At 44.7% G+C, this 13,608-nt stretch overlaps 2 protein-coding genes across 5 annotated transcripts in view; both read right to left on the bottom strand.

The window, feature by feature from the left end:
- TMCO4 (transmembrane and coiled-coil domains 4) overlaps nt 1-6,801 on the bottom strand; it is a 44,797-nt gene extending 37,996 nt beyond the window's left edge. For all 4 annotated transcript variants that reach the window (XR_011135819.1, XR_011135820.1, XR_011135821.1 and 1 more), the window contains exons 1-3: nt 6,731-6,801; nt 2,116-2,300; nt 924-1,095 (exon numbers count right to left, since the gene is read on the bottom strand). Coding sequence is in view for 1 of the 4 variants with exons in the window: in XM_068916146.1 (XP_068772247.1) it covers nt 924-1,095; nt 2,116-2,294 (351 nt within the window). In the remaining 3 variants the exon portion in view is untranslated. The remainder of the gene's footprint in view (nt 1-923; nt 1,096-2,115; nt 2,301-6,730) is intronic.
- A 4,373-nt stretch (nt 6,802-11,174) lies between these two features.
- On the bottom strand, nt 11,175-13,210 carry RNF186 (ring finger protein 186). The gene has a single exon (XM_009682620.2). It carries the CDS (start codon nt 13,038-13,040, stop codon nt 12,123-12,125), a length of 918 nt encoding a protein of 305 aa, XP_009680915.1. The 5' UTR covers nt 13,041-13,210; the 3' UTR covers nt 11,175-12,122.
- Nucleotides 13,211-13,608: the final 398 nt, after the last annotated feature.

Genomic DNA, 13,608 nt, shown 5'->3' with positions numbered 1-13,608 from the left:
TTTCCTTCGTTTATTCGCACATCAGTTTCTACATCAGAATATTTTAGAGTAGTCCCAGTCTCACTAATACTTCTATAGTAATTTTCCCAGTGAGTGAAAATAAAGACACAATAACTTATATTTCCTTCTGGCCAAAGCTGACTCTGGGAAATATGCTATTTGGATCAGCCTCCATGTTGCACAAGACTAGTTCTTCTTCCTGTACTTTCTGTCTTTCTGCCTGGTTCTCGAGTACATAGAGGTGCTTTATATCAATGGGGAAGGACTCTTAAGGAGGATGTAAATACATCACGCTCAGTCTAAAAACCCTTTCACACAGAATCACGGAATCATTTAGGTTGGAAGGGACCTCTGGAGATCATCTAGTCCAACCTCCCTGCTCAAGCAGGGACCTCTAGAGCATATTGCCCAGGATCACATCCAGACGGGTTCTGGTTAACACTTTCTTAACACTGCTGTAGCTATGTAAAAGCTAGAAGATCTGGCCCCCTAAACCGGTCCTACCGACGTATATGCACTTCTCCCTGCTCCTACAAAATACCGCTGATTCAGGGTAGGGTAAAGGAAACAAACGAAAATCAGGCCTCTCACGTTCAGTGTTTCACCAAAATCTGCAGAATGCACATATGAAACAACAACACCGTAGTACTACAGTCAAGTAAAAAGACTGATAACTCTCCGTTCTGTAGAGCAGAAGGCATTAAAGATAGCAAATGTTAATTCAGCTGTCTCATGTTCATCACTCCCATGAGCTGTTAATGAGAGACTGCCAATCACCCACACAGCTACGCAAAGGTATGTGCATATCAGAAATCTTGATTTCATTACCCTAACTCTGCAAACAGAACTTCAGTTGCAAACAGACAAACACAACAACTCTTTTTTACAAAAGCAAATAGCGCGAGGGGAACATATGAACTTACTTGGGTAATGACAACGGGATCTTTCAGTATGGGGTCCTTCAGCAAAATCTGGGCAAAAGTTTCTGTGCCCTCACCTCCTAAGCCACTGGCAAACGCTGTCATGGCAGGCAAGACAGCATCAGGCAGGTCCAGCCATTGCACCAAGCCCTCAATGAATTCCATCCTGAAGGAGCTGTAAGGCAACAGAAGCTGCTGAGGACAAAAATGCCTCATCTTCATCAGTCATCTTCATTTAAGAGTCTCAGGACTAAAACACTGATTAAAAGTCACTCGGGTCGTGTCTTTAGCCTTGGGCTTCCCTGTTTTACACTCAGAAGAAATGGTGACAGCAAAGAAGGATATGTCTTCTGTGCCCCAGCTTCCCTGTCAGTATTCTGGTGTACTCTAGTGCTTGAGGAGGTCACATGGGAATTGTGGTATTTTGTTAGTACAAATAAACAACTTTCGGTCCCATACCTGGATATTTTTGCAACTCTTGAGTGGTCTCTGCTTTCACATATTGATCTATCCCTGTTCACACAAAAATCAAAGAGCTGTAAGTCAGCAGAAGGTGAGTTTGCTACCAGGCTCACAAGCAAGCAATCTGAATGGGGTCAGATCTTTCTTCAAGACACGCTTTGAAGTCTGCGGGATTAAGGGATGCAATTTGTGCTGAAGTATAAAAGTCTTAGAGGTGTAAGAGAAAGTCAGTACAAGTAAGTAAACAGCTGAGAAAACACCTAATGTCAGTGTGTTCTTTGCGTTTCAAGAGGTCTCAGAAATAGAACACTGACAGAGAGACAGTGGGAAAACGTCAACATCAGCAATTAATTTGAAGAGCATTCAGGCCTCTTAGAGTCTTTCTGTTTCGTGTCACCTTCCCTAATTTGAGGATTCATCTTCACAAAAGGACCCAACACCAGAAAGGGACCCAACACCAGAAAGATCTTCAGCCCCTGGAACTTAGGAAAGCCACGAACCTGCTGGCTCAGGACCAAGTGATCAAACCAGCCTATCCACCATATAATAATTTAGGGATTTCCCTCATGGGAGCAGAGGCTTTGGGCTGGGCCAACATGTGCTTAACACACTTCTTTTTTAACTCAACCTATCCCACTGACAAAACAGAGTCCGATACTAGCTCAGTCTGAGCTGGTACCCAAAAGCCGCCTCCTTTGCTCGCCTCCTGGCTACTGAACGTAGCAGTTAGTACCTTTGCTCTTTTTCAGGAAACAGCCATGCTAGGGATGTGCCACAGAGCGCTGCATAAGCAAATCTTCCCGGTTCCCCCAGCTGCCGGCCCAGAGGCACGCCCGAGTCTTCGCTGCCTGCCTGGTCGGCTGCGCTACGCTGTTTCCAAGCCCGACTGTTCCACTTCTCTTCTGTAGCCATTTTTACCTGCAAATTTAAAGAGGAAAAAGAAGGGAAAACAGTTGGAAATGAGGAAGCAAGAGGACAAACTGCCTTTGCTTTTTCACTTGCTGCCTCTGCATTAGCTCAGGTCCATCGAGGTCCAGTTTGTGTACTCCTCCAGCAACATGATGCTATGATCAAAACGCGCAGCAGGAAGCTTTGGTCACCTTTGCCAATTCTCAAATTTGTGCATCAAATGAGTAGGTAATACTTTACAGGGCAAAATCAGACATCTCCTTCTAGTTGTACAGCGCTCGGGCTCCTTTCAAGCATATCATTCGCATGTTTACCACAAAATTAACACGTGGAATAAAAGCTTTACACGTGACATGGAGACCAGCCCACGGCTGCTTGGGAAATAACGGGCCCCTCCCATCCTCAACTCAAATTGCTCTTCTGTTCCTTTTGCTGACAGCGCTAAGAAAGCTGAGTCCAGCTGCAGCCTTTGATTAAAATGAGGTTTAACACACTCATTATTTCCCATCCCGTTCGCTGTGCTTTGCTTGTAACATTCTCTTCTTTATACCACCTGCAACTGCATTTTCCCGAAACACGACATGTCAGTGCCACACAAACTTTGAGCTGGGATGTAATATTGTTTTTCAGAGTGCAGAGGCGTATGCACCTTTTCACTACGCGCTTCTAATTTAACTGCTTTGAATTGCTCCCTGGAAGCTCCACTGATTATAGAGAGAGTCTAGGCGGATAACGTTAAGTACCTACGCGAGATGACTGCACTCGGGCAGACATCACAACAGCTCATTTCTCAGTTCACAGTAGGTATGCGTCTGCTCCAAAGCTCACTTACATCACCTTGGATTTCCACTGACTCCATCGGGAGTCAGTTGGGCTCCAAAGAAACACGTATGTCCTGGGATACTTCCTACTGAGATGCTTCCTTTCCTCTCAACCCTGTAGGAAGAACGGTGGCTAAACAGGCATCAGGAGCCCTTGACACTTGGCCAAAGGCAGGCAGCCTGTTCTTATGGTATTAACCAAGTGCTGAAGCTCAGAGCATGCGGATACTATTGATGTACTAATTTTGGAGTCTCAAAAGAAAGAAATGCAGCACAGGAGCAGCTCTTTTTAAACAGATTTTCTTTGCTATGTCCTTGCTGCCTGTCATTGCCTCCTAAGAGAGGTGTCTGCGCCTTGCCTTCCTGCTCAAAAATTTCTTCAAGGCCATCCATATTTCTCCAGACCTGCACTATTGAACTGCCAATGTATAAATACAATGAAAATTTGTCACCCCACCCGAGAGCTGATGATTACCGTAACGCAGGCCTCTCTTCCCCGAGGGAGCCCCAGCCCTTTCACATGTATCTCCTGGTGCCGTGACTTGAGCACACAGGTCTAAGGCATCTCAGTGCATTTCCATGGAAACATCACATTCCAGCAACACGGGAGCACAAAGTCCACAGGAATAAATAAGCTGCCTTATTTTCTGCCCCAACAGAAGAAGGGAAGGGCAAGATTACCCTTCCCCAGGGAGAGCGGGCACCCGGGCGAGCCCTGTCTTGCACCTGGCTCAGCACGCTGGCAGCATTTCCATTTGCTGAGTTGCAGGTGGAACCAGACACATTGCCATGCTTTCCATGAGTTTTCTAAAAAAATCCCAAGAGCGTGAGAGTCCCTCATTGTTGCCTCAGGTTCCCTTTTCTGTTAAAATCACAGAAGAGCTTATTCCACAAGAAGCTTTGCAGGTCACCTCCCCTGTCAACGCAGAGCTAACCTTAAAGTGAGATCAGATTAGCTCTTGCTTTTGGCCCACTGGTTTTGGTTGTTGGTTTGCTACGAGGCAGGCTGCACGCTCGCTTAGATGCGTACGGCTTTCAACCCTCTCTTCTGCCTAAAACATCCAGAGCCTGCCTTACTGACCTGTTTGCCCCCAAATAATCTAATGCTTAAAGTATCAATAACTTTACAAACAGGAACTTGGCATGTCTGTTATATGCTCACCTCTGGACACAAAGGTATGAGCTTATTTTGGGAGACAGAATTTGAAATCTTCCCTGTCCCAGCTGTGATAGGAAAGATTTATTTGTTTGTTAAGAAGCCAAACCAGCAACCTCTGGAAAATTCTCTCCAGCCCTAAAGTTCCCGAGATGTTCTTAGATACCGTGATAATGGCCTTAAGGAAAAAACTTAAGAACAGCAGATCAGAGAAAGAGGTAATATCATCCAGATGGCTCTGAGGCAAAAAAGAGAGATGAATGATCCTATTTTCTCCCAGATCCTTGCTTTGGTTTAAGATACCATGGGTTGACCCTCTTTCCAGAATTACACCTTACACCATAAACACGTAACTCAACTGTGAATAAGTTACCTGGACATTTGGGTTGGGTGCTGCCTTACTCCACCAGCTTGATGGGCCAACCCAGGCTTTGCACATAATTTTAATTCAGTAACCACAGGCGCATCTAAAAAGTGAAGCAGCTAAAAGGATCCTGAGACAGTACAACTGCATAGTTGCACTTACTTTCCAATAATAAAAAACAAGATGAGACCAGTTATGAAGTGACACCAGAGTCGCTTCTTGCCCACAATTTTATTGTCGCTGCGCAACAAATAACTTACAATGCTGAGTTTTTCCACAAGTACCGAGAACGCCCTGAGAAAGTTTTAGAAAGACTTATTTTCCTCTGCCATTTCTTACATAAAGGAGAGCTTTGAAGATATTCTGATCAGTATGCTCAGTGTGTGCCCCTCAACTTACATATCCGTTCCCTCATAAATATCTAGGAAAAAAGGGCCTGGATTTTCAAATGTGCAACATAAAAACAGCAACATGTGCTTTAATGAAATTCAGCGTACACTCTCTGCTATCTAATACCGTTGAAGTCAACAAGAACCACAGTAGCTCAGAACCCAGAAAGATTGGGCAAATCATTTTGGTGCTACAGTTAAAAATTTGGCCCCAGAAGTTTTGTCACTAAATCCAACAGGAGGGAATTGAGACCACAATTAGACAAATCCCCTGAAAGTTACTTACAACTTGCAGCACTGCAATTCACGCATCTCTCTCTCAAACAGTGTGACTCAATAATCTATAGCGTTTCCATAATCTGAACTGTCACTTGAAAGAGAATTTTTTTTTAATCACTTCCAGTGCTTATTTTTTATACAAAACCCTTTGTTTTCTTGAAAGCTGGTGTATTTTACATCACACGGTTCCTACAATCCTGTGTGGGAAGCAAACAGATAATCCTTTTGTGGATCCAAACCTGTAAAATACAGCCATGCTCCCTCCCAAAGGGAAAACAAATTGGCATCTTAAATAATGACAAAAGCGATCAAATGACCAAACAGGCAACACATTTAGCTCCGAGACCCTCAAATGCCTCTGAAGCATCTCATCAACTTCAGGGAAGTAGTTGTAGAACAACCTTTTCAGATGGGGATGGCCAAAAAGTCCCTTGCAAAGGCAGGGGAGGGCCACACGACTGAGTGACTACGAAAATACTCGGGCAGACGAGTTCCCTTGAGGATTTGCGTGGCATTACAGAGCTGAGCGTACGCTTAAACGCTGGCAGAGCCGGGGCCCTTCGCCTTTAATCCGGGGATACCAAGTGCGGACAGGGAACGCAATTACTCAGTCTCGGGTGAAATCGCATCGAGCCGCAAAACATATGAAGGCAGTACGGCTCGCTGCCACAGAGACGGTACTAAATGTAAAAGAGAGATCAGACTGGTGGGGGGGGGGGGGTGCGGGAGTGAGCACTGTTGGAAACGTGGAAAAGCCAAAGCGTTAAGTACTTGCACAGCTTTCCGAGCACACTTGAGTCGGTTAATCCAGATGTTTGCGGCAACAGCTCTGTAGGAGAAACGTCATTATGGAAAAAAGGCGGTGAAGCTTAGGACAGGCACAGCGTCAGGAGACAAAACCCTTGGGAAAAAACCTACAGATGAAGGAATTGCCTTGGGGTGAGGACCCACGTTTCCACTATGCCGCTGCCGACCCTCAGGTTTATCGCACACGCTTTTTAGCCCTTTGTGCTTGAAACCCCACCTGCTAGCGCAGATATAATCTACAAAAGGCCAGATTTCAGCGGGAGAAACGTTTCTGCCAGGCCGGACTGCAAAATGAATGAAACTGAAAACGCAGCAACGCTCCCTCTGTGACATTGGCTCTCTTCACCCTAACCTTTCCCTCCAACACCTCAGTTTTCTTTTATTTATTATTATCAATATTATTAATTATTATCATTTTACACCGGCTGTTCCAGGTACAGAAAAAGGAAAGTGAGAAAAAGGAAACTTCCCACCCGCCTCCCCTCAGCGCGGGCGGCCTGAGGAGAGCGAGACGCCCGCCCCCGGAGCGGCCTCACTACCGACCAGCACCAGCTTCCCCCCGCCCTACCCGACCCCAGCATCTCCCCCCCGAGCACCCCGAACCGGCCCAGACCCGACCCGACCTGCTCCCGGCGCGGCCTCAAGTAGGAGCCGCCGCGCTCCCTTCCGCCGCCGCCGCCTCCCCGCCCCTTCCGCCCTCTACGCCATCTCCGTAAGGCAGGTTGGCTTCGCTGCCCTACGCTGCCCCTACTCCGCCCTACGCTACTGGCGTAGCGGAGCCCTTCGAATTTTGGCGGGAGCCGGTGCCTGGCTGAGGTGGCGGCGGGCACTGCCCTGCCCTGGGGCTGGCAGCGAGCCCTCGGCCGGCCTTTCCTCCTGCTCCTGCGCCCTCAGGAGAGAGGATGGTAAGGGCAGGGTAGGAGTAGGGCTGCCGTGAGGCCTGGCGCTGCTCAGCGCCCGCAGGTGGGCACGGCCGCTCCTTCCTCAGGGCCGTGCCCCGCCCGCCATGTTGTGCCCCGCCCGCCATGTTGTGCCCCGCCCGCCATGTTGTGCCCCGCCCGCCATGTTGTGCCCCGCCCGCCATGTTGTGCCCCGCCCGCCATGTTGTCGCCTTGCCCCGGCTCCCGGCCCTACCTAGCTCCCGGCCCTTTAGCTCCCTGCGGAGCCCTTGTTTCCTCATGAGGTGCGTTCCCCTCTCTGGGAGAGGGTTACAGGGAGAGGAGATGCGTGGTGTTTGGTGAAGCTGCCTTCCAGTTGCTGCCCCGAGTGGATGGGGGCTGCCGAGGTGCCCCTGACACAGGATGGGTTGGTGTCTCCGCTTGGTGGTTTCCCTGAGAAAGGTTAAAGCCTTGGTGTCATCTTACATGGTGTTATATGGTGTTACCAGCTGGGTTATAAAGATGTTTGAACAGAAACTGAAGGGTTATGTGTGTGTATATGTATATACACACGCAAACCTACACGCACGTATCGGGGTTATATCAAGAAGGCCGTGCGGGTGTTGCTTCTGATGGAAGCAAGGTTATAGACCTAGCTCAGGGTCATTTTGCTTCGTTATGATTAATTGGGCCTTCTGGAAGTCCTGAGGCTGTATTTAGGCTGTGGCGTTAGCTCAGCTATCAGCACATAAGACTCTTGCGTTACGTTTTATGTGTTTTAACACATGTCTCTGCTTTGAAAGTGGACTCGGGCAGAAACCCCAAATCAGGTGAGTAGTAGGTCTTGGAGAAATCCATTTTAGGGGGGGAACAAGGGGAGGGGAGCAGCTTTCCTTTATGATCGCGTTTCATGAAATCAAAACCTTGATGTGGGATGCTTGTGAGCTGGGCTAACTTCATTCTGCACTTAAAAATGTGCTACTTGGGACTATTTAAAAAAAAAAAAACAAGTACAAGTTCTGTTTAAAAGCCAATTTTGATTTTGGCCAAGTATCTTCTCTTGACTGCTTGCTAGGAATGGTTTAACACCTTGGCTTTTCTCACACAAGTACTCCTGCTACCTGCTTTTAAGCACCATCTTATAGTCACTGAAGTTGATTCTAAAATATGTTCTGTTGATTCCTGTTAGGAGACAGAAGGTATATGCTTTATCCTATGACTTATGTAACTGCACAGCACAAAGGACAAGTTGCAGATTGTGCAGAAAAAGCAAGGAGTCATCTAGACGCAAATCTGTTTTCGGACAAAAGTCTGTAAATTAGTTTATTGTAATTTGACAGTTCTGCACTTGAGGACTTAACATGCTCTTTGTAAAGAATCTGAGAGAGGTTGAAGTGTGAAATGTGTTGTTTATTTGATGATATTTATTTTTGCTTGTTTGTATGTGTGATAACACAGCTAGGGATGTTAAAAGTAGTCAAAAATGGAAGTTGAATGGAGTGATAATTGGGAGTGAGTTTTATCAGATGTTGTAAATATGGACTCATGGTTTAATAGTAATCAAAGTCAGCACAGTTATGGATAGTTTAAAGTTCCGTAGATAGGGAGGCTTCTGCATTTAACAGTAATTTAGAACACCTACACGCAAAATTGCTGAGGCATCTGTCTCCCTGTGTTCTATAAGCAGCTAGTAACTGTGGTGGGACAACAGTGGTGCTGTTTAGAGTAGAAGGGAGAAGAACAAAGAAGGAGTAGTAGAGGAAGAGCAGCCTTAGGGGGAAAAGGAAGAGAAGGAACTCAGGGTGCACAGGGGAAGAAAACTGTATAAAAGGGTAGGAATATTTTAAAACTAAAATTGTGTTGTGTGCATGTAATGTAAACAAGAAAACCTTGGAGTTTCTGAGCAAAAATGCTGTGTCTACACAAACTATAATACTCAAATATGACTGTTAGAGCTTACCATGATCTTAAAACTGCCTGATGGGATTCTGGCTCTCTAAATCAGGTTTTCAGGTACTGATTCAGTACGTCAATTATGCCTGAGTATTACTGCCTTAACCCATTTCTCATTATGAACCTCTCTGCCTTTCAGGCTACAGTTTGTTACCTGTAACACTGTGCTAAATCAGGAGCCAGCTAGGGTAAGCCAGACAAGGTAATTAGGAGCTGGAACTTTCTTGCCAAAAAAATTAGCATGAAGAAAAAATGGATGTAAAAATCCTTTTATGTTTTAGAACATGAATACAAATATTTTATTTGTCCTTTTCTCCATAAATGTAATTACTGTTGCAAAGACTCTCATTCAGCCTTATTTTGTCAGGTGGGTACCAACGGCTGTTACAATGAGCTCAGCTTCTAGAGGCCTGATGACGTCCATCAACATCAGTTAATTCTGGTTCGGTTGGTCATTAATGGGTCTCTGAAAGACTGCAGTTGAATTACTGAAGGCAGGCTTGAAAGGTGCTAATGCAAAGCAATGAGGTGGAAACCTGAACTTCCATGGCAGGTAATCTTATTCTGTGGTTCCATAAAGAAGGTTCTTTAAGAGTGCTGGTTTGTCAGTGGTAGTTCTACAGTGTGCATGCTTCCTTGCCAGCTGAAGATGATCTCAGTGGTCCCTTTCTGCATTGTTTTAGAAAAGCTCTTCAAATGCTTGATGGAAATATAAACTGTTACTTGTTCTGCCCACATACCTGGGAACAGAATGATCATCTTGAGGAAAAACAAATTTTTTCCCCTTCTAGTCCTGCAGTTTTTTGGTGCCACGAGCATGAACGCAGGACTGATTTGGTTCGTACGTGCATCTTCTCCTTTTGTGAGGGTCAGGGAACTGGCATATATTGCCTTGAGGGCAGTACTTTTCTGTTGGCCTTAGCACTGTAGAAATTAATTTAACAATTGAATATGAGACTTTGTGGGAGGAGAAGGTGTAATTTCACAATGTAACTGAAACTGATTTTTCCTGTTTGCACTCATTCTCAAATTTGATTTGCTAACGCCCGTGAACTCATAAGCACCAAGAGGTATGTCCATGTGGTCTGCCCAGGATCCTCTGTGTGCCACGTGGAGGACAAGGGAGGACAAGGGCTCTCAAATCCTCTTTGTGTCTCCTGGGTTCCTCTTGGCTGGTGATGACAAACTGATATCGGATGTGACTTTTACACTCTTCAGGAATGCACGTTGTTTTGTATGTCTCCTATGTGTTAGGCAAAGTTCCTGAGTTTTGTGGTTCTTTTTTTTCACTGGATATTATATGGCTCTAGTCCTGTTGATCTTTGTCATTGTATCTTTAATACCGTCTGGTCTTTTCTTATTATCTGCTCATTTGTATGAAATCAATCTTCTATAGCAGTTATTGCATGTTGCTCTTTAACTCTTGTAACTTGTGCCAGTGCTTTTGTTTGCGTTTCCTCCTTCATTCGGGAGGATGTTAATGTTTTGTTACAAATCTCTACAGTATCAGTCAGACTCTAGTATTGTGAAGGGGGCTCAGCAGGAAAATATGCTATGAGCTGAAGCACTCAGCAGGAGTTTCCGAAAGAGTTTAAGTGCAGATGAATAGTTGGTCCAATCTTTGTATTTGAAATAAGAGTTCTGTAAAATATTTGGGTTGAAAACTTCCTGTCTTTTCCCAGTTACTTTTTTTTTCTTGTTTTTTATTCGTAAATGTTATTACATGTGTGCTGTGTAATAAGTGTGGTGCAGCCCAAATACGTGGGAAGAAACAAAGCACTTGTCCCCCTTGAAACTTTCTGTTCTTGGGCAGAAAATAGATGTGTTTTTTCCTAAGACTTGAGGAGGACATCTTCCCCCGTTTGTCTAATCTGTTTTATCTACTGGTCAGACACTGTGTATATTTATGTACTGAGGAACTGGAGTACATCAGTTTCCATTCTTATCAAATGCAAATATTTACCACAGGCCTGATCCAAAGTCTACTGAGATCCATGGAACTCTTAGAAGCGTAACTTGACTAGAGGAATCTCCTAATTCTTTATTTAATTTTAGTTTGGTTATAGGGTATTTTCTTAGGAAGCGAGTTAGTGGTTTTTGTTTAAATCAAGCAAAAAAAAAAAAACACATTACTTCTCTGGTTTATTCACCAACCCAGTTGTACGGACTCCTTAAGGAGCTTTATCATCTGTAGTTCTTGTCAGGGGGAGCTGTGAAATGTTTTGGCATTAGTTGTCGTGAGGAACTGAGACACAGAAGTCAATGAGCAATTAACATTATTAAACTTTAATGGGCACATTCCATACAGAAATACTACACGTGGTATAACAGCAATTAATGAATTTCTTTTATCTCTAGAGAAGGAATTGTGGGCATCTCCAAGGGCAATGTCCTATTTCAAGTAAGGATGGCAAGAAGAGGGGGGGTACAGATAGCCAGATAAAACAGGAGTTCAGGTGAAAAGAGCCATTTCAGTGCTGAAGAACATGAAGGGTATGGAGTGTCATGAACTATTGGGAGCCATACCCTTTGCAAGCCACAGACTCAAGATTAGGAACGTCATTTCACTACTCCCTCTCTACCTTCATGTGCAACTGGAGATGGCATCAACTGGCATTCTCTTTCCCTGGTCCCTCCTTCCTATCCTTGCTAACAAGCATTTGGGCGGTGACGGGGATTGAAGTGATAATCTGTGTTAAAGCTATCCTCTTCCATTGAGACTAGAGTTCCAGTCCTGAGTTTACTAATCTAGTTTGCTACGTTCTCGCAAAAAAAGCGTACGTAAAGATAGTGAAAAGCACAACAGCAGATAGAGATTTTTGCAGGATAACGTCTGTCAGGCATTTTGCATAATATTCTGCAGCACTGATCCAGAGATGACACAAACAAGAACAAAATGACAAAAGCAAAACAACAAAATTACTAGTCCGAGGTACAAATAATGAAAAGCTTGAAATTTTATCTGAGAAAAATACTACATATAAATATTTTGCTATGTTTCAGGTAATAAAATTGAGCAATGATGTGTATTGGCATTGAGCCTTAGCGGGATAACTTAGCCACATTTTGTGAATTTATTACATGAATGATTGCTTTCAAAGTCTAATAACTGATCAGTGCTTCTCGCGTGCAGCTTTGCAGATAGCGCTAGTCCATCATCTCCAGGCAGCTCTCATCGGTCATTTCAAGCAGTGGCAGGGATGTTGGTCTCCTTGTGGCAGGAGGTGAGGGAGTTCCCATTACAGCTAAAGTAGAATTTAGGATTGCAGCAAAGCACCAAAGACATGATCACTCCCAGTGTAAGCATAAGACAAATTACCCATTTTATCAGCCCAAAGTACAGAAATGGGAGGATGAGGATAGTAAGAATCACGACAAGCAGCAAGAGCAGCGCCAGTCTCTGGATAGCCAGTCTGTTGTCTGCTGGAATATTTTGTTCTCCGTATAAAGCGTCTTGGCTGGTCTGAGTCCAACTATTGCTGTCCAGCCCTGTGGGGGAAATATGTATCTCAGGAGTTAAATTAGGGTTTTCCAAGTGGTCCATGATGTCATCTTTATCGTGAAGTGTGCGGATGAGTCCTCCTAACACAGCAGTCTCTTTCCTGCACAGCGGGCAAGTGATTATCCAGGTCCTGTCATCTTTCCTAAGAATAAGCTTGAGGCAGACTGCACAGAAAGCATGCTGGCAGTCCAGGAGCTTTGGTACTCTGTAAATGTTGTACCTGTTGAAGCAGACTAGACAGTCCATATCTGCAATAGATGTTTTGGGTGAACACGTTTCAGAACTCAATACTTCAGAAGAGATTGAAAAGTTCATTACCATAGTTGGAGGCTTTGAGTTTAGACAGTCTCTTTCTGAAGCTGCTGGTTTAAAGCCATCAGGACTGTCTAACTCTGTGCCTGGTAGTCTTTCCGTTTCTTTAGCGCGCTCTTCAGTGAATCCCAGTTTCTTCACATCCGCGGCATTTTCTATTAGAGGTCCTGCTGTGCTCGTTCCTGAAGTACATTCTGTGGCGGGCTCAGGACTACCCTTTTCAAGCTGCGGTACTCCAGGAGTTGTTGACTCATTTTCACTGTTTAGCTTGCCAGTTGATTTCTCCATGGAGATAAACCTCAGTGCAGTTTGCCTTCCCTTAGCTGAATGCTTCCCTTAGCTGAATGCTTTCCTGAATGCTTTTCTGGCTTCTTTTATATGCTGCTTTATTCTGGTTGTATACATGATTGATTGGTGGCAGTTAGCTTTGAGAACGTTGTGCTGTGACAATGTTTCTATGAGATGGGGATCTGAGTTAATGATTAACTTCGTGGCTAAGATATTTTACAATGGCCGATAATATCACCGAGCAATTCCCTTCTAGAAGCGGACCCTATGGCATTAACAGTCTGAAACTTTGTTCACTGTGACAGCCAGGGTGTGACAACAGCAGCGTTACCATTCTTAACTAAATTAGTACTTTATTTGTTAACAACAATTTCAGCTGGCCTCTAGACACCGCTCTGCTGGACAATGACAGCTATATAGAGGAATTATCTAATCTTAGTATTGATGATATTTTGAGTGCAGCACTTTGACTGGAGAGTGTGGGACTGAAAAACAGGAGAACTCTTCTACTTCTCTTGCACTGGCTTTCTGCATGACCTTGGCAAGTTGTCTTGTTCTCTGCTTCTCA

Source organism: Struthio camelus, chromosome 21, assembly GCF_040807025.1.
Source record: "Struthio camelus isolate bStrCam1 chromosome 21, bStrCam1.hap1, whole genome shotgun sequence".
NCBI classification, from domain to species: Eukaryota; Metazoa; Chordata; class Aves; order Struthioniformes; family Struthionidae; genus Struthio; species Struthio camelus.
Note: the sequence above shows the minus strand (reverse complement) of the source record. Positions and strands in the feature narration are given on the sequence as shown.